At 39.9% G+C, this 20,571-nt stretch overlaps 1 protein-coding gene across 2 annotated transcripts in view; it reads left to right on the top strand.

Moving 5' to 3' along the window:
- The window catches only part of IGF2BP3 (insulin like growth factor 2 mRNA binding protein 3), a 110,557-nt gene that overhangs the window by 66,440 nt on the left and 23,546 nt on the right, over positions 1-20,571 (top strand). For both annotated transcript variants that reach the window (XM_059844929.1, XM_059844939.1), the window contains 7 exons: positions 3,379-3,430; positions 3,524-3,587; positions 11,710-11,994; positions 14,150-14,284; positions 14,851-14,973; positions 17,368-17,503; positions 19,328-19,459. In XM_059844929.1, the coding sequence (XP_059700912.1) occupies positions 3,379-3,430; positions 3,524-3,587; positions 11,710-11,994; positions 14,150-14,284; positions 14,851-14,973; positions 17,368-17,503; positions 19,328-19,459 (927 nt within the window). The remainder of the gene's footprint in view (positions 1-3,378; positions 3,431-3,523; positions 3,588-11,709; positions 11,995-14,149; positions 14,285-14,850; positions 14,974-17,367; positions 17,504-19,327; positions 19,460-20,571) is intronic.

Below are 20,571 nucleotides of genomic sequence, written 5' to 3'. Positions count from 1 at the left end.
AGACCTTTTTTTTTCTAGCTTAGATTAAATATTTGTACAAATAAACTTTTCAGCTGCTCATCAGAATTGCTGCTGCACCACCAACTTGGCTTTGAATTTTGTTCTGATTGCCCAACAAGGCTGTACATGAAGAGCGTTACGGAAGAGCAGCTCAAACAAAACATGTTTGTTTTGCAGCAGAACTATGGGCTTTGGGCTAGAGAGAAAAATTTGGGGAGAGGGAAAAGATAGTGAGAGACATATGAAGAAATGAAAGATGTGAATAGAAACTGACTGTTGCAGTAAATACATGTAAAGCAAGAAACACATGCAGGAATTGAGTTCTGTGTTTTTAAAGGGAGTTACAAGAGAGGATCTGGCTTTGAATATGACTGCAATGACTTTTCCCAACTGGATCAGCTGGTTCAGTTAAAAGTGTTCTCACCCATGAAGCTTGCTCCTCACACATACCCCAACTGCTGCTGAAACTTTTGTACTAGTGCATTTTTAGTTAAAAGGCTACCTATGCAGTGTTGATCACATTCTAAGTCCTGCTGCATGAGGCTAATGGTGATGAAAATTCAAGTTTCTCCTGGAGACAGTGCTGTAGAGAATAAGAGAATAAGTGTCTTTGACCAAAGAGGATTGTTTCTCATTTTGGTTAAAGCAATCTTCAATCCTTTGAGGAAACTTCTCTTAAATCTGTTCAGTAAAGCAACTCTTTTAAAAACGTGGGAACCCAAATCACCTGGATTAAAGCCCAGATGGACACTGTCTCTGACCGAAATGGATCAGAAAAGGATTAAGGAGCAGCATAAGTGGAGAACTCCTGCTGGAGAGGGGTGTGATGCTGTATATGCCCTTCTGGGCTGCTCCTCAGCATTAACAGCCAAGCAGTCTCGGGGTTCTTAGGCTCCTGGGAGCAGATGCAAGGGATAGTGTGGTGAGAAGTTCCTGATGGCTGATCACAAATATGCTGAAAGTACTTTTTAGAGAAAATGTGTCTTTTTGTGTGGATTCAGCTTTAAAGCATTTCTTTTATTAGTAAAGATGGTGGGTGGCCTTAATATGTGGGTTGCAATATAAAGGTATGCTTAGCCCAGAATATAAATTTAATATAGAAAAACCTTACAAAATATTGATTAATTATTACCAAGCAAACTGCTGTGGTACATTTTGTATTCTAGCACTGCTCTTTGCCTGTATGAATAAGGACGAAAATGAAATTCTGCTTTGAAATGATGCTGCCTTGGGGGCAGAGTGGCCAAGAGCTGGTGGTCTGCACCGTTCAAACATAACAGCAAAGCACATTTGCTCATGTTGTGGCACGGTCTGCGGTGTAGAGCAGCACAGGTGTTGGCAAACTGTAGGGACAAAGGAATTGCTTTGTCAGACTAATGAACTCTTTGGTATCTTATTTCAACTAAACATCACAGAAGGGATCTCTAAGCCAGGAAAAGCTTTGCTTTTCTTGTTTTAAGTCCCTGACCCCACCTGGGATTCTGTTAACCCACTGGTTTCAGTGGATCCCTTAAGCAGTCTGTGGAAGGAGGTTTTCCTCTAATCTCATGCTGTGGAGCTACAGCTGCAGACCTGCAAGACCTCACAACTCTCCCACTCACCTGTGCCAGTGTTTTAATTGTCTTAAAAGGATCTTCCAGATACTTTTAATTTATTCCCCTGGAGCATCTCTGCTTCAGTAATATTTAGCAAATTTCAGAGCAAACATTCACTTAGGTTCCAATTGTCAGATCCGAGGAGCAGCAGAAAAATTATTTTTTAAGGGATTGAAAAGGGAAACTCAGACTAGGCTAATCTCTACTTGTAGAATGAGAGGACAATTAACAACTTGTCTATGAAAACAAAACTCTTGCCAAGAAAACTTACTAGAGTCTTTATAAGAAGGATGGGAAAATTCTGCAGTTAGAAGAAGCAATGCATTGCTCAAACTTGGTGAGCACTGAATTGCCTTTTTAAATACCTGGTTTGAAATGTTGCCTTTGAAACATCTCTGTGCCATTTAAACTTTAGTAGGTGGTAAAGAGTGGAAATTGCAGTGATATAAGTTGTCTTCAGGTTTGGCATATAAACTACATTTTATCTTAAAAATGTCTTTTACATTGTAGTAAAAGAATGTGGTAGATTGATCGATTATAATTTAAGAATTTTAATCTCATGAAGACGTAGACTAAATTTTACATTTTTAGGGACTGGGGTTTTGTGCACACTTGATTGGTGGTTATAGCAAAGGGAAGTGGCACACATGCTTTTTTATGCCTACTGCCTTCCTTTTATCTTTGCTTCCTTGTTTTCTTCCTTTCCCTAAGGGTTTTCTTACTTACATTTCCCCTTAAGAGACTAGCTGAAGAAATGTCATTTTGGTTACAAAAGGGAGTGTAAGCTTACTTTTTCACTTCTTGGTGTAAATTGTGAACTTTTCCAGCATCAATTAAATTTGAGACAAAATGTTAGGATGCAGTACACCACAATGCTGCACTTGTGTCTGTGCTAGTTACTGCCAGAGTCACCATCTTCTGCAACATTATTTCTCACCAGGAAGAAAATAAACTCTATACCATGTGAATTTTAGATGTGGTACAACTGTGGGTGTGTTAATGCTTTTACTGGAATACTCTGACACCCTGATTTTTCTCCAGAAGCTTGTGTATTTCCCCCTTCTTCATCCTCCATTTGACAAGAATAAAACTATGCGAAATACAGCTACTTAATTTAGATTTCTTTTGCCCCTTGTCACATACATTTACCTGTTTCTTCCTAGCTTTCTACTGAAGGAAAAATTAGTCGTGACTTTCAAATAATGGTGAAGATACTGTTGTGAGTGGCTCCTCTGGCATGGTGATCTTTGAGAAATCTGTCAAAATAATTGTGAAACAGCTCCTCATGTGCTGGTTATTCTTGTTACCTTCTCCACACAGACAGTTCCCCACTAAGGAAGAGAATAACACTTTTATATACAACCTAAGCGTGTTGGGAGGAAAAACCCCAATAACTCCAAGCAGGGACAAAGATATATGTTCTTTGAATACACGGAGAAAGTTTTACTTCAGATATGCTCTTCTCCAGTTCTTTCTGCCTCTGCTTTACTTGAAGGTTTATTTTCAAGGTTTGGAATACAGTGCACTGTGCCTTCCTGAAGTTTTACTTTGCATTTTCACATTAACGGAATTTTAAATGCAGATTTTCTGACATGAGAGAGAAAACAAGCAATCTATGCTTGTTCTTCCTGGAATAATAATTTCTTCTTTATTGGAATGGCTGTCTTAAATCATCTATATTCTCCTACAATAATTTAAAAGATTCTTGTGGTTTTTAAGAGGCTTTTTGGTTTTGTTAATCTGCTTTGAAATTTAAGTCTGTAATTTCTTTTACCTCTTACAGGTGCTGGATAGTTTGTTAGCTCAGTATGGAACTGTGGAGAACTGTGAGCAAGGTATTGTTTCTACTCTCAATTTGCTTTTAAATTTGTAGTGGGAAGTGAGTGCACACTGAACTTACCCTCCTTTTGTTGCATTTTCCTTTCTAGTGAACACTGACACGGAGACTGCAGTTGTAAATGTAACATATGGCAATAAGGACCAGGCTAGACAGTAAGTATCTTATTTAGTTGTTTCTGTCACCTAACTTGCATTTTGGAGTTCATGTTGGTGTGACTTTATATGTGACTTTGCTTCTGATCATGTCACCATTTTAGTAATAAATTAAGCCTTGATTTTAAGAAAGTCTGGTGTAATTCACCTTAATTAACAATTTTTTTAATCAACTTTTCTTTCATTTTTATAAAAAGTAAATTAATTTCAAAAAAATGGAAAAATTTAAGAAATTTACTTTTTTGGGGAGTGCAGAAAGTTAATTTGCCAGTTGGAGAGGATAGGACTTACTGTTAAATTATTTTTTTAGCCATGTTTTAGTAATGCCCTCTTGCAGTGTTCTTTGTTTTGTGTCTGTTTCTTAACAAACAATCATAGCAAAAATATCAGGGGAAGAAAAATGTAGCTGCTAACCAGAATACAGGACTTTTTTTAATAGAAAATTTAATGCTGCTTCCAAACACACAAAAGGAGTAATATAGGCATACCTAAAATAATTTATTTTGTATTTTTGAAATTTAGGCCACCTACTTTATGCTTGCCAATATCTTCAGTAATTGAGAACTTTTAATCTAGATATTAAAATTTTTAAAATGTTGTACTTCATCATTGTTTTTGCATATTTTTCCTTTTAAAATCTGTATTATTACCATGCTAAAGGTTTAATTTTGCTTCTCTACCACAAAAAAAGGACTTGTGTGGTTCTTAAGTTTTAACCTGGTGACAAACTTTCTTCCTCTCTTTCTAGTCATAGCAGGTCACAAAACCAAACTCATGGAATAGCCTACCACAATCTATTTTAACTTTGAAATTTCTGCCACCTTGTGGCAAACTAAAACCAGCAGTTAAGATGCAGAGTGTGCTTATGGTATGCATTAATTCAAAATTACAAATGAAATAATATTTGTACATATAATTAAGTAATTATCATCTGTGTGTAACTTGAATGCAACACATGTATTTAATCTTTCAAAGCATTAGATTACTTGTAAATGTATTATAAACAAATATGATGGGAAACTTGTGTCAGTGGTATCTCCTGTGTATGCTGGAGCCAAAGGAAACGATGTTTTCCTTGAATTCACTGTTTAACTTTTCTCAAAACCTGAATTGTTCTAACAAGTTCTTCAGGTTCTTCTGTTGCTTTTGATTCTGCTGCATAGCAATTAAGAAAGGCTGTCTTTCTAGTTCTGAAGAAACTCATGGTGCAGTGTTACAGATTAATACTACGTGTGCCAGTTTCTCCTTTTAAAATACAAGGAAGTACTAAAAATACCATGGAAAGAAGTATAATGTATTTTTTTTGAGCTGTCATTTGTGATGTGGGTTCCTGGACTTGTGCACTCCCTTCTCAAGACAAAAACAACAGTATCTTCCCCAACTTTAAGTGCTAAATTTTAAGGTCAATCCCAAGGAAATGCTGGGATAAGCAAAGGCTGTGAAGAAGTGTCTAAGATAATTTTTTCTTTTTCATAAGAAACCATGTGACACTAACTGAGAACCTCTTGAGTTTGCAGCAGGCAAATTGGCACGCAGCATGGGTGTTGTAGGGGAGCTGAAGCAATACAGGTTGAATGATGGCAGTTTGGTTCCTTGGAACAGGTAGGGAAAGTGGAGGAGCATTGGTTTGTGTTTGTGAATGGCTTCATGTGACACAGGTTTTCTAAGCAGATGAGTCTGTATTATGTACAAAAAATGTTAGCTCAGATTGTCTGAGTTTGGGATGTGACCTTGTAATTGCTTAGAGACCCCTAGGAGAAGTGTCTAGATCAAGGTAATTTTAGGGAAAAAATCTGTGAGGAATTGGAATGAAGGCTCACTGCATTCAACCCTGCATGTGTGTGGGTTTTCCATCGTGACTGCAGCACTGACCTAGCTCTGCTGCTTGGAACTGGCTGTGGGGGATGGCAGTGGCAGTGGAGAGGGAGAAGGGTGCAAGTGCTGATAGCTGATAATGGCAGTGCTGGTCATCCTGTGAAGGACATGCAGTAACAAGAACTGACTTTATCAAAAGCTGTTTAGGGCTGCAAAGAGCAGCTGGTAACAGGATCTGTAGTTTGGAATTCAGCTCTTTAGGGTAAATTATGCTTTGCCATGGCTTTTGGATCAAACACCATGGCATGAAGATTTCCATGCTGCCACATACAGTGGTTCCCCAGATCTAACTGCACCTCTGCTGTACTTTTTGCAATGCACACCCTAACCTCACAGTAGTGTTGGCTGACAGAACATTGCATGGCAAAGTTGGCCACTTCCCTGCTGGATATCTGTATGGCATTGCCATGACTGTTGGAGTGTGTACTGGCAGTGTGTGGTGGGGGTGCTGTAACAAAATCTGAAGATAGTTTTGATAAGCAGCTCTAAGCAAGTGTGGTATGCATTGCTTGGAGGACAGTACTTTTGAATAAAACTTGTGGTTCCACCCAGATGGGAAACTAAGCTGCCTTCTGTCTTGCAAATCTAAGCAGTTGTGGCAGAGGTTTTTTCCTCTAGGCTGGTACTACAGTTGTGGCATGTTCAATTCAGGTCTGCATCCAAAATTAACTTGGAAAATGAAAACACTCAAGATTGCTACAGCCTTTTTGAGAAAGAAGCCTTAGAGCACAGAGCACCCAAAATCTGAGATGTGCACAGTTGTTGACTTCTGACTGGGACAGAGGTCCTCGTCTTTGACCTGTTGTGGTGGTGCCCCTTTCCTAGCTGGAGAGGCACAGCCTGTCATGTCAGACAAAGCAGGATGCTGCTTCTGTGACCCCAGAGCAAGGGAGCCAACATGGCAGATCAGGTACTTTTTGGCAGCCCAGGAGCATTATGTAGGGATGTGCAGAGCAATATGTGGGCCTTGGAAAGCCACCCTTTGCTCTCTAGCACTGTGAGTAGCAAAGAGAAGGCTGGCTCTACCAGGTCTGATGCCACATCCCTCCTCTCCTCTCCTGCAAGTGCTTGGGAGGAGGAGAAATTTTCTCCAGCTCTCAAATTGCCCCTGCTGCTGTCCTTCCCAGAAACTGGAGAGGGCTTTACAAAGCATTGGCACTGCTGAGGCATAGGCAATGACTGAATGTTGTAGTGGGTTGTGGAATATTTGGAAGAGAGGAGAGGGTGAGGCACAGAGCCTGGACCCCGTGGTTCACCCTGCACAACCCAACCAGCTGCATGCAGGTGCTGAGGCAGCCTGGGACATGCTTGCCAAAAGACAATCCCCCTTCTCCCGATATAAACCCCTGATTGCAGCCAGCAGGACATGCTGACTGTGTCCTTGTGACATGCTGCCACCTATATTATGGCTGCTGCCTTCAAAAGTTATACCACCATCCCTTTCCTTCCCCCTCCCTCCTCCAGTGTGTAGGAGTCTAGTGCATGCTACAAGATTTAGCTCTACCCAGGATTTTGAAAGTCCACTAGTGATCACCTCTTAATCAAAATACTTGCAAAAAAAGTTTTAATTAACCTTTCAATGAAGCACACATCTGTATATGTGTGCACAACATGTATCTTTGAATGGATGAGGGTTCACATAACTAATACTTTTACATGTCATTATAGGTCAGGGCTAATGTTGCCATAGGAATGATAATACTGAAAATTCAGTAGTGTATAATAAGCTTAGGTTTTGTTTTGGCTTTGTTTTCAGAAGTACTGGTGAAACCCATATTTTTATTTAATGTAAAAAAAATTTATGCTAAAGAAAATTTGCCATGTATGTCTTCTCATATGCAATTGTATCTGTTCAGGGATGAAAAAAGAAAAGTGGTGTATGTAAAAGCTGCATGTGGGAGTGAAATATGTTCTCATTCTATTGCTTAGTGTTGTCATGCTGTAAGTGGAAGAATTATTTCCAGCACAAGACTTGATGCTTTTACTCTAATAATTTATCTAGGGTGTTTAGTGAAATTTATCTATTCTACTAGCATCAAAAGGGAGAAGGCTGGGCAAGCATCCTCTTGTAGGGAGCTCATGAGAGGACAGTGGTGAGATGTCATTTTGATGGGAAAACTCAGGTGACTAATTTACAGAATACTTGTTTAAATGTTTCATTTTCCTGTAGGAACTCTTGGTTCTGAGCAGGTGTCACATGAACATTAGCCAGGCTGCTATCCATCTTATCAGTGCATAGACAGTAGTTGCTGCAGTCCCTTAATGAATTCATTTTATTAAAAAATTCGGAGGAATTCTATGTACCAGCTCTCGCTGGTATCTGAAAGGGAATCATTTTCCATTTCTACTAAATATAATTTTTAAAGGATGACTTCAGGGAGGAGGGCACCTCTTGATGGGGCAGGCAACTGAATTTTTCTCCATCTTTGTCCTCATTGAGTGACTCTTTAGGCTTTTAGCCTCTGTGTAAAAGATGTTTTGTGGGTTGTTTCAGCAGTGCTTCCTGACAGAGGTAGTCTGCACGGCCTTTATTAACTTGTGCTCGTGGAAGGAGACCCTCCAGCACTTGGGAAGGCAGAGGTCTTTGTGGGAGGACAGAGGTGGTGTTGCTGTGTTCTGGAGTTCTCCAGGTGGTCAGTCAGTGAGAGGAGTATGTGCTTTAGAGAAGGAGCTTGATGTAACCTGTGTTTGGTGGACTGTAGCAATGACAATAACTTTGCCTGAAGCAGATGCCCCTCGTGCTGTAAAGAGCTGATCCCTGCTTTTAGCTGAGGCTCAGACTTCCCCTGAGAGCAAGGCTGGCTTTCCTGATAGCAAGTACTGTCCCAGGAATTTTGCATCCATGTAGAACACAGTTCTTAATCACTTGTCTCTTCCTGGGTTTTCTTCCATATCTGTCTCTCCAGCCCCCCAAAGCAGTGCCCAGATGCCTCTAAAATTGAGCTTGTTATGGTGCTGAAGGGCTGCTGAATCATCATATTGCCTAATTCTAGCCCTATGTTTTGTGCCACGAAATTGAAAATTAGTCCAGAACAGCTGAAGAAAAGTGTATGACAGTACTTTAAAAGCCTAGTGAAAATTGTCAAATATTGGAATGTAAAGGCCAAAGGGACCTTTCAAAAGCTGGGGTATTTTCTCTGTAAGAAATGCACTGGAACAGTGTATGTGCTACGTCCACTGCAAATCAGTTATCTTGGCATTCCACTGTGTGTACCCAAATCAGTGTAGAATATGGAACAACGTTCCCAGGAAATATCAGTTCCACAAAAGGCTTGAGAGATCAGTATTTAATCACTGATTCTTCTTCTGACTTCCCATAATTTGAACAAGTCAAATTATAAAACAAGTCAGGCTGTAAAATATGGAGAACTCAGTGACTCACAGGGTGAATTAGTGTGTTATTTTTCCATGTCATCATATGGCTTTGGTGGCCAGAGATTGTGGAAAATTAATTATGTCAGCAGTGAACAATGGCAAATGAACTTTTCTCAGTTTGCTTTGAATGTAAGGTACTTATAGACATATGGAACCATTTAGCAATTTGTAGATTTTTATTTAGAAGAGAAAATTCCAACCTTCTTTCTAGGAAAAGTATGGCGCACATATATGTGCATATGTGTGTGTGTGTGTATACATGTTGCTGTAAAGAGCTTTTTGTGAAAGTAGGATAGGTATGAAGCCTGGTTGCAAACAATAAGCCTAGGCTTTCCTTTCCCAACCACTTCTAAGGAAGAGTGAGAAGTCTGTTGCACTGATTTACTGTCAGGTTTTGTGTTAATGCTGGGATTCTGGTCAAAGATGTTTTAAAGCCAGAGGAGGCTGACGCATTTTGGGAAAGAAGCAAAGTCTGAACTTGTCAAATAAATGTGTGGAGGGAAATGAGCTGGGATGGACGTTAATCTGGAGCCTATCAGCACATTTGCAAAATTGTTGGTGTTCATCTCTCCAACATCTTGATGTTTGATTCCAAAAGAAACAGGGCTTGTGCAACTAGATGGTCTGGCAGTGCTGTTTCCAGTCCTGATAGAAATTCAGCTTTCTGGTTGATTTCAGTGAAACTCAGCCTAGAAACAGAGGTCATGGATATCTGCAACCAACAAGAAATTAGTGTGTTCAGGGCGTATGAAAAGAAAGGCCTCAGACCCCTTTTCCAAGTGGGATGTCCAGAAAGAGAGAGAGACTTCAGTGAAATGCCTTTCAGACATTGGAAATCTATGCAGAAATTAAAAATTGAGACAAATCCATAGAAACACAAGTCTCACTAGTCTGCTCACTGCTCTTCCTGTTTTGTAAACATGTCTTATTGTATAATAAAATGCTCTTCAAAGTCCAAGGAGTAAAAGATTAAAAATGTCAGCTCTGAAATAACCTCACCAAATTTTAATCCAGCTCATTTGCCACTTGCTCTAAAGGATTCCTCTATTATGGGAGTAATTACACTCCTGGCAATTCCCAAAGGACCCGTGTCTCATTTGGTTAGCGGAAGTATTTAATGAACAGTGATCAGTTATTCAATATTTTGCTTTCTTTGTTCATTGGCATTGCCTTGGGCCTTATTTATTATCAGCCCTTATTAAACATTGTTCCAAAGACACAAATTACTTGTTTTCTCAGAAGCTCTTTACTGTCAGACTGGAGTATTTTGAGGATGCTGGCTCAACCCCCGGGAGATGAAGGACCTGTTATCTTTGGTATCCAAATACCACTTCTTAACTGGGTTTCAACAGCTGCTTGTAACCCAGACTGTCAAATGAGACACCCAGGAGACAAATAGTATTTTTCACTTTCTGGCCTTGAAAATGTAGGCAATTGGCTATCATAATCTTTTATCTCTGTAGTAGAGGCAGGCATGAAAGTGTTGCTGAGGCTATGTTTGGTAATCTGGCAGTAGTGTCCTGCAAATGTGCATGAATGAAGGGGCTGGGTTAAGTTTCTGAATTCAGAGGCCTTCCTCCAGGGCATACGGTTGTTGGAGCTTTATAATGAAAATATTGGTGAGTTCTTTAATAAAAGATGGAGACTTCCCTCCCACTATGGCCTTTAATTTAAATTTTGGTTTTAAAGAAAATCTGTCAGTAATCTTTGGCCCAATATTAAGTCTGGCATTTATAAACTCCCTCATATCAGTGCATATTTCAGTGATCAGTATATTAGTGATAATCTGAATAGTAACGCTTGTTGCAGAAAAACTTGAAATGCCTTTTTGGGGCAAATGTGTTTACCAACGTGTTGCATGTAGCTTTGTTATTCCTACTGTTTGCTAGATATTTAGTCTTATTGACTCTACTCTGTTTGTGAGTTGAAGGTATTCTGCCTTCTGTAAATCTGTCATTTTTGAGTTGAGTTGTGTTCCTCCTGTGAAGAGGAGACCAAGAGCACCTGGAGACTTGTCTTTGGTTAGGAAGAGGGACTGAGCAGAGGGAATGCTGAGTGACCAGGAGGTTTTCAGCATGAGGGACCATGGTGAGAGAGGGTTGTGTACATTTGGGCAGTATCCCTCTGCGATGCTTTACTAAAAGAAGAAGAGAAATTGAAACAACATTTTAAATGCCTTCTAACAACTTTGCTTTCATGGAGAATCCAACATAGACATGGGGCTTTAATTTCCTTGTTAACTTTTAAACCTACCAACAACATGACTAATTAGGAAGTTGCAAGGTGCTGTTGCAGTCTAAGGGACATTTGAGATGCCATTGACTGGCTTTGTGTGCTTCCTTTCCTGCTGAGGTGAAGGTGCTTTCTTCTTTCATAAAAATGGGTTTTTTTTCATTCCTGTCGCAGCTATATCAGTTATTGCGAAAGCTCCAGCCAAATAGCTGTGCTGGCAAAAACCCTAACGAAGGTGCTGTGATAGCAGCTAAAAAGTTTTCCCTCTGGTGCAGCTTTAATTCTATTTGGGAAATTGATTTAAATTAAATCAGGCAAAAGAGTGCTTTTGAGTGTATAAGCTCTGTCTCCTGTGAGGTTTTGCTGATAGGGTTGGACCAGCAAAACCTTTAAAGCGCATAGAAGCTCAGGACAAGCAAGAGCTAACTTGTGATTCTTAAAACGGTGGCTTTGTGTAATCAGAATCTTGGCTGAAGAATTTCAAATGTAACTTTTCATCTTGGAATGTGTTTTTAGTTTCACCACACAAGTTAGAAAGGACAGAAGTCTGCGTCTGAATAACTTGTCTTTTCATAAGGTCCTGTGTGTGCTCGTGGGGCTTTTTTTAATCTCCTCTCTCCTCCCCTTTCCAAACAAACAGAGCAATAGAAAAACTGAACGGGTTTCAGCTTGAAAACTATTCCTTGAAAGTTGCATACATCCCTGATGAGATGGCAGCCCAGCAACCTCCACAACAACATCCCCAGGGAAGACGTGGATTTGGCCAGAGGGGTCCTCCCAGGCAAGGGTCACCCGGCGCAACCACTCGGCAGAAACCACAGTCGGACGTTCCTCTACGGATGCTGGTTCCCACACAGTTTGTAGGAGCCATTATTGGGAAAGAAGGAGCAACAATCAGAAACATTACCAAGCAGACACAGTCCAAGTAAGTTACTTTACAAAACGGATTAATAGCTTTAATGTTGTGTCATCGTTGCTTGTGTAAAGAGGAGTTTGTAAAACTTCATTACTAATCTTTGTGGTCAGAGAGCAAATGATGATAACAGAGAACAGGAAATATTTTACAATATTTATTTATGGTCTGGATTCTGTCCTTGATACGTGTTCAAATACTAGCTGGCTTTTTTATCCCTCTTTAAAAGGGGAGTGCTAGCAGGATGGTGCTCTGTTGGAGAGTTTTGCTTACAGATGTACTAATATGGTCCTGGCACAAAAAGTGAAACTGAAAGAGCTGTAATATTTTGTTCTGGGGGACATACAGTCAGTGTGGTGATGGACCCAAGTGTCCCAAGTGCACTTCAAGTGTTTATTCTAGTTTTAGTTTGATTAGGGTATGTTAAGGATTTGTAAATATTGTCAATTCAAGATGTGGGAGAAGAAGCCCTAAACAAAGAACCTTTTTATCTCCTTTCACTGCTTCCCCTTCTGTTTCTGGAAAATACATTTGTTGCTATCAAGTTGCAGACCACACCAAAACACAGATTAAGGAAATGCACGGGAGGCAAAAAGCAAGCTGCTAAGTGACCTAAGAAGCTTAGAGCACTGGGGTCTAGAGATGCTGGAAGAGATTGTTTCCAGTGTGTGTTAAATCCTACCCACAAGGAAGAGCTCAGCACAGATGCAGAGGGAGGTGGGGTTCATATTCCAAGAATTTTTCCAGGATACCCCGAAAAGCAGAGAATTAAAATGCTGCCTTCAGCAGCCTACTGTAGGAGCCTCCAGCTCTGCACTTGCAGCAGGCAGCACCTGGGAATGAGCTCTGTGTGAGGGAATGAGGGTGGGCGGGAGCCTCAGTTTTGAGAGTAGTTAATGAGGATAAGGGACTCCTCTCTAATTACACCCCAACTCCCAAGAAACAGGCTTACCCCCCTCCCCAAATCCAGGATTATCATGATGCTCCCTCCAACCTCTCATTAGCACAATGTAACCCAGGAGACTATTTAGCGTGTTTAACAACACAGGTTTAAGAGATTTGTGGTGTCCTGACAAGACCTAGTTGTAATTTTTCTATGGGTGACCAATTTTTCAGGTGATATATAAAACATCTAGTTCTTGGACGATAAAAATCCTGGGAGATTGGCATAAGGAAAGATTTTATATCTAGAAGAAGGGTGGGTAGAGCAGAAATAATTGCAGGTTGCTAACTTTACAGATACGTGACTTTGAGAATGATGTTTTCATTGGTTTGGGGATTAAAAAAAAGGAAATTTCATCTACTTTCCTTTCCACCAAGGATTGCCAAGATGGGTTTCTTGGAAAATGCTGCATTGTGAAACAAAATGAGTTTTCAATACTTGAAAGAATTGCAAAAATAAAGGGGCTTCTTGAAAAGCAGCATGGTTGTTTCAGTTAGAAAACAGCTGTTACAGGTAAAAGAGAGGCAAAAACAAAAAGCAGAGGTGGAAAGAATATGTGAACTGCAGTTATTGGCGGGGAAAAGTAATATCCAAGGCATTGTCTTTATGCAGGTCATAACCAATTTTTGTTAAATTCTTAGAGCTACATGAACCTGTTGTAGAACAAGGCTAGTAGTTTCAGAGTGGTCGAGTGAAGGTAATATCAAGACAAAATCAGGCTGGAAAAGTATAAGAAACTAATCTTCTGGATGGATGCAAAGTACTACCATGCTCCTTACTAGCAGAGGAGTGCTGGAAACCTCTGCTGCTGGGGTATTTAAAATAAGATGGGACAAAATCTGACTGTCCTGCAGCTGCACAGTCATTCTAAGTGGGGCTGGAGATGGGGCACTGGAAAAGCTTGATGAGGTGTTGTCTTCAGGGCTTTACCACATTGTCTGTCTAACAACTCCCCTGAACATCTTGATGGGAGTTTACTGAGAAAAGGAGATCCCAGTGTCCACAAAGGTGGGGGTTTAGCTGGTAAAATCAGGATAGGAGAGGCTCTCCATAACACGCAAATTTGTATTTAGGAAATGCTGAAGTAGTCGTAAGCTTTTCAAAATTAAACTACTAATATATAGTCACTGTTAGCTCAAAATAAGTTAGTTTTATGACAGTTGGAAATTCACAAGGCTTACCATAGAGTATGTGGTTACAGTTAGTGTTTTTCTTTCTTTCAAGAATTGATATTCATCGTAAAGAGAATGCAGGTGCTGCTGAGAAACCAATTACCATCCACTCAACTCCTGAAGGCTGCTCAACAGCTTGTAAAATTATTATGGAGATCATGCAAAAGGAAGCTCAAGATACTAAATTGTGAGTAAAAAGCATTCCATTGTGGAAGTGTTAAAAGTTTTGAATTCTCACTAGCTCCATTAAAGACATAGTCTTTAAAGCTGTTAACAAGTGAATATTTGCTGTTATCCATATCTAAGTAGGTAAAGGAACTGAGAGATTTTACCTTACAAGACAATCTACTTGCTTAATTAGCCCCAGCATGCTCCCGTGATTTCAGTTGTTGTCTGGCTCTGATTTTGAAGTAAACTGGAGCAAATATGGAAGTTTCTTGAGCAACTGACAGCTTTTACTTTGAGCAAGCATAACAAGTTGTGAGCCCTCACTAAAAGCTTTAAGATATATTTATTCCCTCCCAACAGCTCTGGTTACTTCAGTCTGAGCTTTATTTAATTAAAGGTACATTGCAGTTAAGCTATAGGTGATGGTGCTGGAAAGCCCACTGCACCTGGACTCAGTCTGCACGCAGTGAAAACATGTGAATGGGAGTTGTGGATATTTCTATGAAAATTGAATTCATCCATAACATGCATAAAAGCTTGTACTCTGGTCTCCAAAAGTCTCACTAGGTGTAACTTCCATTACAGTACAGAAGAAATTCCCTTGAAGATACTGGCACACAACAACTTTGTTGGCCGACTTATTGGCAAAGAAGGAAGAAACCTGAAGAAAATTGAGCAGGACACAGATACTAAAATCACAATATCACCGTAAGTTTTTGGTGGCCTGATTTTCAGTGAGATGTCAAATGGCAGCAATGCTGCTGTGGGACATTCAGGTACAGAGTTCTCAGAAAAATATTCTGTCTGCTGAATGCTGAGATAACAGCCCTTCAGAGGCCTTTCCATCAAATGGATTAAACTGTTACTTAAGCTCAGTTAAGTTTTATGTAAACAGTGAGTCTTCGTTGTAAACTCAGTCAAGAGCAAGCCTAAAAATAACATAGGCTATGTGGAGCCTGTGTTAGGCTATATTTTAAGTGTCAGTTGTTTTTAACTTATTATACCATATGTAATGATGAGTGTATGAAAGTATAAGTCTGGATCAGTTCTGAGCTATGTGTGAAAATGAGTGAAATTAGTGATGTTTTAGTTTCCACTATATACTAAATTTTTGGACTAGAGGGAAAGAAATAGAGCAAAGGAATACTGAAAAGGGTATCTTAAGTAGCAGTTCTGTCCCTCTTGACCACTAACAGCCAAACTACAATACATTGGCTACTCTGCTGCAGAGTAATAGCTTTTGGTCTGAGTTTGTGAGGGTAGCTGAGACCTGTTCAAATTTAGTTGAGATTAAACAGGAGTTTTCACCTTTACTGGAAATCTGTAAATCACTGATTAGATTAACATCTCTGTAGAAGCTTGGCAGTCAATAGTAGTTTTACCCTGGAGTAATATCTTCAGAGAACCTCCTGTTCTGAATAATGAATGCTCTGGCATGAACTTCCAAGCATTTGAAGGCATCCTGGATTTGGCTTTAGCCAGGAAGGGTGAGAATTAGGCTTGCAGGCTGGAGGAAAGGGAAAAGGTTTGGAAGACACATGAAGATGTGTGAAGAGGTGTGAATACATGCAGGAGACAAAAAAAGGAGTGCAGGAAATAACTCAGATGAGGACAAGGAATCTGCAAGTAAATGTGGCTCTTCAAAAAGAGGAAAACGAATTTGGGTGAAAGCACCTGAGGCCTTCCTTAAAGGTGTGTGAGTGTTTATGGAATTAGTCCAAGGAAAGGAAACAAATAGAGAAAAAGCACCTAAATAAGTGTGCTTCAAGAACAGATTTTGTAAGGCCGACATTCTCTCTTGAATGTGTTTGCATAAACATTTTATCTGCAAACAGAACACAGACGATTAATGCTAAAAGGAGAAAAAATGTGTACAGAGTACATGAAAAAATGGTCTTCATTCCATGAAATCCACTTGTCTTTATTGATGATGACACAAAAAACACATTGTCTGTAAATAGCTACAGAAGATTTTTTAATTTAGTGAGTTAAAGGTTTATTTGCATTAAAATCTTGGCCTCAAGATTATATTTGTCATACTATGCCTAAAATAACCCCCTGAAGTCATCTGGTGTAATCAATACAAAAAATGAGAGCATGTATACCCACTGATTTTGCTATTTTTAATTAGTCTTTCTCATGGTTTCTTCATTCAGGCTTTTTGGTAAGCTTGTCTCTAAATTTCAAGTAAGGCAGCTGCTTTGGGAAAGCGTTTCCTCTCTTCTCTGGGATGTTTCCCAACGCTTTCCTTCCTGAGGCAGTACTTCAGTGCTCATGCACTGGAGAGTCAAGGACTGCTCAGTGGATGTGTTCTGTGCCTGCCTCTACTCGGCTGAGCCGTGCAGGAAGGCAAAGCCTCGTGTGCTGCTTCCTCCCTCCTTCCTGCCACAGGCTTCCTCACTCCTGCATCCTGCTCTGGACTTTGTCTTCACTCCCTTACCTTTCCTCAGTACGTGGCTATGCCATGGCTTCCAAGGGTTTTTAATCCATGTTATCACAATAGGTTTGCATTTGTTGCCAAATAGAGCACTGTTTTAATGCTGTCACCCTTTCCTTTTCCCTGAGGAGTTGCCAGTGTTGAACAGTAAATGTTGACTTGCATACAGCTTTTCTTTTCCCCACTTCGAGGGTTTGGAGGCTCTCCTGCAGTTTCACTGAGGCTGGGCTTTTCTCCAGTTTCCTTGAGGAATACACTGTAGTTCTCAAGGAAAGAATGATTTCTAGGTGTGTTTCTGGGATGTCTAAGAGGAGTGTCTGAAGCCCTGTCCCAGCTGGTGGAGCTGGTGTGGAGTGTGAGGTGGGACATTGCTGCGCTGCCCTGCAGCCGCTCTGTGCCTTCATGCGCAGCCTGTGGCTCCCTTTCATGCAGCACCCAAGTATGTCCCAGCCACCCCATGCCAACCTTGCTGGGAGAGTTTCTTGTGCTTCCCAGGAGGACAGAGTTTCCCCAGATTATCTGAATACTGTGCTTGAGCCCTGTTATGGATTGATACTACAGTCTTGGGAGGGCAAACTCGACATGCTTGGATGCTGTTGCACTCATATGATAAATCTGGATTATCTTCTTTGTTTGCTAATTAACTGCTTCTGTGTCCTTTGCAGATTGCAGGACTTGACGCTCTATAATCCAGAAAGGACCATTACAGTTAAAGGCAGTATTGAAACTTGTGCCAAGGCTGAGGAAGAAATCATGAAGAAAATCAGGGAGTCCTATGAAAATGATATTGCTGCTATGAATGTGAGTTTTCTTTGGGTGTGGGTTCTTTCTGGGACTCAAACCACAGAAGGATTTTGGGTGTGAGGGACCCCTGGAGGTCGTCTGACCCAGCAGTGGCTTTGCTCAATGCAGACCACACTTCAGAGTTTAACCAGGCTGTGTAGGGACTTGAGTTCTCCTTAACATTTCTGTGGATATAAACCCCATTGTGACTCTGGGCAGCCTGTGCCCTGTCTCACTGCTCTTATGATGATTTTTTTTTTCCTAATATCACATCAGAATTTTCTGTTGCAGCCTCTGTTGCCTCGTTTATTTGTGGGAGTGTGGGCAAGCGTTTTTGTTATTTATGTGTGCTATTTTAATGGAAGCTTTTTCTGGTTTATTTTTGAGTGGGAGAACCGAGAACTTTATTTAGATTGAGGAAATTAATGAGCATTTAACTTTTTTTCTTGTTGCAGGAACCTGAAGCAGGGTGTGTTTGTGCTGTTGTGGCTTATGTGCTCTGGCTTGCATGTTTTTTAAAGTAGTGATTCAGTCTCATCACATAAATAGCATAATAATGTGTGGAAGAAAGAGCCCTCCTGTTTTTAATTATTTCATTTAAGAAGGTTTTATTAAGGTTTTTTTCTTGATATAGATGATAAAGGCATTTAGCTATTTGAAGATGATTGGTTGTTATATAATGAAAACAACATACCTCATTAGTTTGCCAAAGTATTACTAATGCATATTGAGAAATGACTGAGATTTTTGATAGTTAGGAAAAGCATTGTATGTGCGTGTGAATCCAAATCTTATGGTCTAGAGTTAGAATGGAAATATTTTTTCAGTTTACAGTAGTCCTGACTTTCTAGAAATGTCTGTTATTCGTGCTTGTCCTACCAAGTGAATATTCTCCCCACTCTTCCCCCCCTGCCTCCCCCACACAAAGCAAATTGCAGTACACAAGCTACACATGAGGAACAAAGTATTGAATAGTGGTGCATTTTTGTTTGATATAACAAGCAGGAACATGGGGTGAGTTAGAGACTGTGTTGCTATTTGGCAAAGGTATGGAAAGTCAAAAAACTACCTCTGCTACTGTATAGATTTCAAGTTCAGTTTGTAGTGATTATTAAGGCAGTTTCTGAGGTGGTGAAGTTTTGAGGTTTGTTGCTGTCTTGTGATTGACTTATCTCAATAGCCTGAGATAGCATCTTTCTAGCTGAAATATTTCTAAAGCATATTCATGTTTTTTGAGGAATAATCTGGAAAAGGGAAAAGGGTGCTGACAAGTTTGGTATCAGACAACAAATGCTTCCTACCACGTGATGATGTCGCTTTTCTCAGATGTGGTCGAGCAAGGGACATATGCAACTTTATAGTTGATCCTTTCCCAGCAATTGCTGGAGGTATCTCACTTCATCTTTTGCAAGGGAGGGAGGATGGGCTGATAGTGTCACATATGTGTTCCCCCTGTGTAAGAAAAGCAGGGCTTTGTGCATGATCTTTCTCTGTTTCTACAGGGCTGTCTATTTAGTATAAGGACAAAACTACTGTTTTTCTGATAAATTTGTTCACTCTGAAAGTAAACAGTACTATTATCTGAACATCTTGCTGTACAATTTGAAATGTGTTTTGATGACTAAGTTGTATCAAGTGATCCCCATCTGCCTTTCCTACTACGTGTTTTTAATGTTATTGGTCTGTACATGTGTCTGGGAAACAGGTTTGAACGAGAGTCCTTTGGGTAATGGAAATGACTTTTTTAAAAATGACATCCCAAAGGTTAATAGCATATGCCAGCTAGGATTTTATTAAAGTTAATAACCAGGACTCTAAATCTTAACTCTTCTGCTGTTGCAGCTTCAAGCACATTTAATTCCTGGATTAAATCTGAATGCCTTGGGTCTGTTCCCACCTTCTTCTTCAGGAATACCACCTCCCGCAGTGAGTGTTGCCTCCGCTGCTGCTGCTGCTTCATATCCACCTTTTGGGGTAAGGGAAGCTCTGATTTTGGATGGTGATACTAATCTCTGCAATGCTGTAGTTCCAAACTAAAAAGAATGCTGCATTTTTTTTGCCTTTTTTCCCCCGGAAATCTGGAAAGGTGTTTTGCTAGCTGTGTTATGTCGTTTTTCTAAATGTTGTCTGTCTTTCTGCTTGCACACTGAAAAGTATTTCATGTGGCTGCAGTTGGGAGCAGGCATTAATTGCTTTTGTAGTGAAATGCTTAGTGAAACTGCAAAATAGTGCTGCTTAGGAAAGTTATATTTTTTTATATAGAATTTGAATTATTACAGAAAGAATTCTCACATAAAATAGCATTTCAAATTTGCTTGAATTGGCAATTAATAATGCTAGTCTGCAATTTTATTCCTTGCGGTATGGAAGGAAAAGAAATTATCTCTTGTCATGAAGTGGGGATCTATATGCAGCTAAAATGTTTGTTTGAATGTAGCAGTTTTATAAATGCCCTGTTGAAAGGCAATACTCCTAAATATATAGGATGTAAATTGCATGGATTAATCTCCAGAAAGCTGTGATTTACTTGCCACTTTGTGCTCTAAAAAATATGAAGAAGTTTAATAGAATCTTACTCAAATTCTGCGCTGATTAGTAAACATAAATGAGGAATCTTGCTATGGAGCAGAAGGTGATTCATTGCACCAGAAACCTCTAGAGTCTGTCTGGAGCTGAGATGATGCTTTGCTTTCAAGAAAAGTCAATCTCTTTACAAGGAGAAGGTGATGTTCTTCATCTCTTACCTGTTTCTGGTGCCGGTGGTCGCTAGCAATCCAATGCAAGGTGAATTTTCTAAAAAATTCTAACAAGTCTCTTAAGAAGTAGATGACAGAGCTTCACAAACTTTGCTGTGTTTGACTTCGTCCCCTTCTTTGCCCAACAGTGACATCTAGGGAGCTAAGTCTGAGACTCTTCATGAACTAGAAAAGTGAAAATGCAGCACAACACACTAAACTTCATCAAATAACTCAAGCTATGTTGTACTAAAGGGTAGTTGTGGTCAAAATATTTTTCCCAGAGGAAGAAGTCAAGAGAGAGTCAGTGCAAGGAGCAGGAAAAATTCCTCTCCTGTAGCATTGTTTGTA

Source organism: Haemorhous mexicanus, chromosome 1 (assembly GCF_027477595.1).
Source record: "Haemorhous mexicanus isolate bHaeMex1 chromosome 1, bHaeMex1.pri, whole genome shotgun sequence".
Classification (NCBI taxonomy): Eukaryota; Metazoa; Chordata; class Aves; order Passeriformes; family Fringillidae; genus Haemorhous; species Haemorhous mexicanus.
This window is presented reverse-complemented; position numbering and strand designations above follow the sequence as displayed.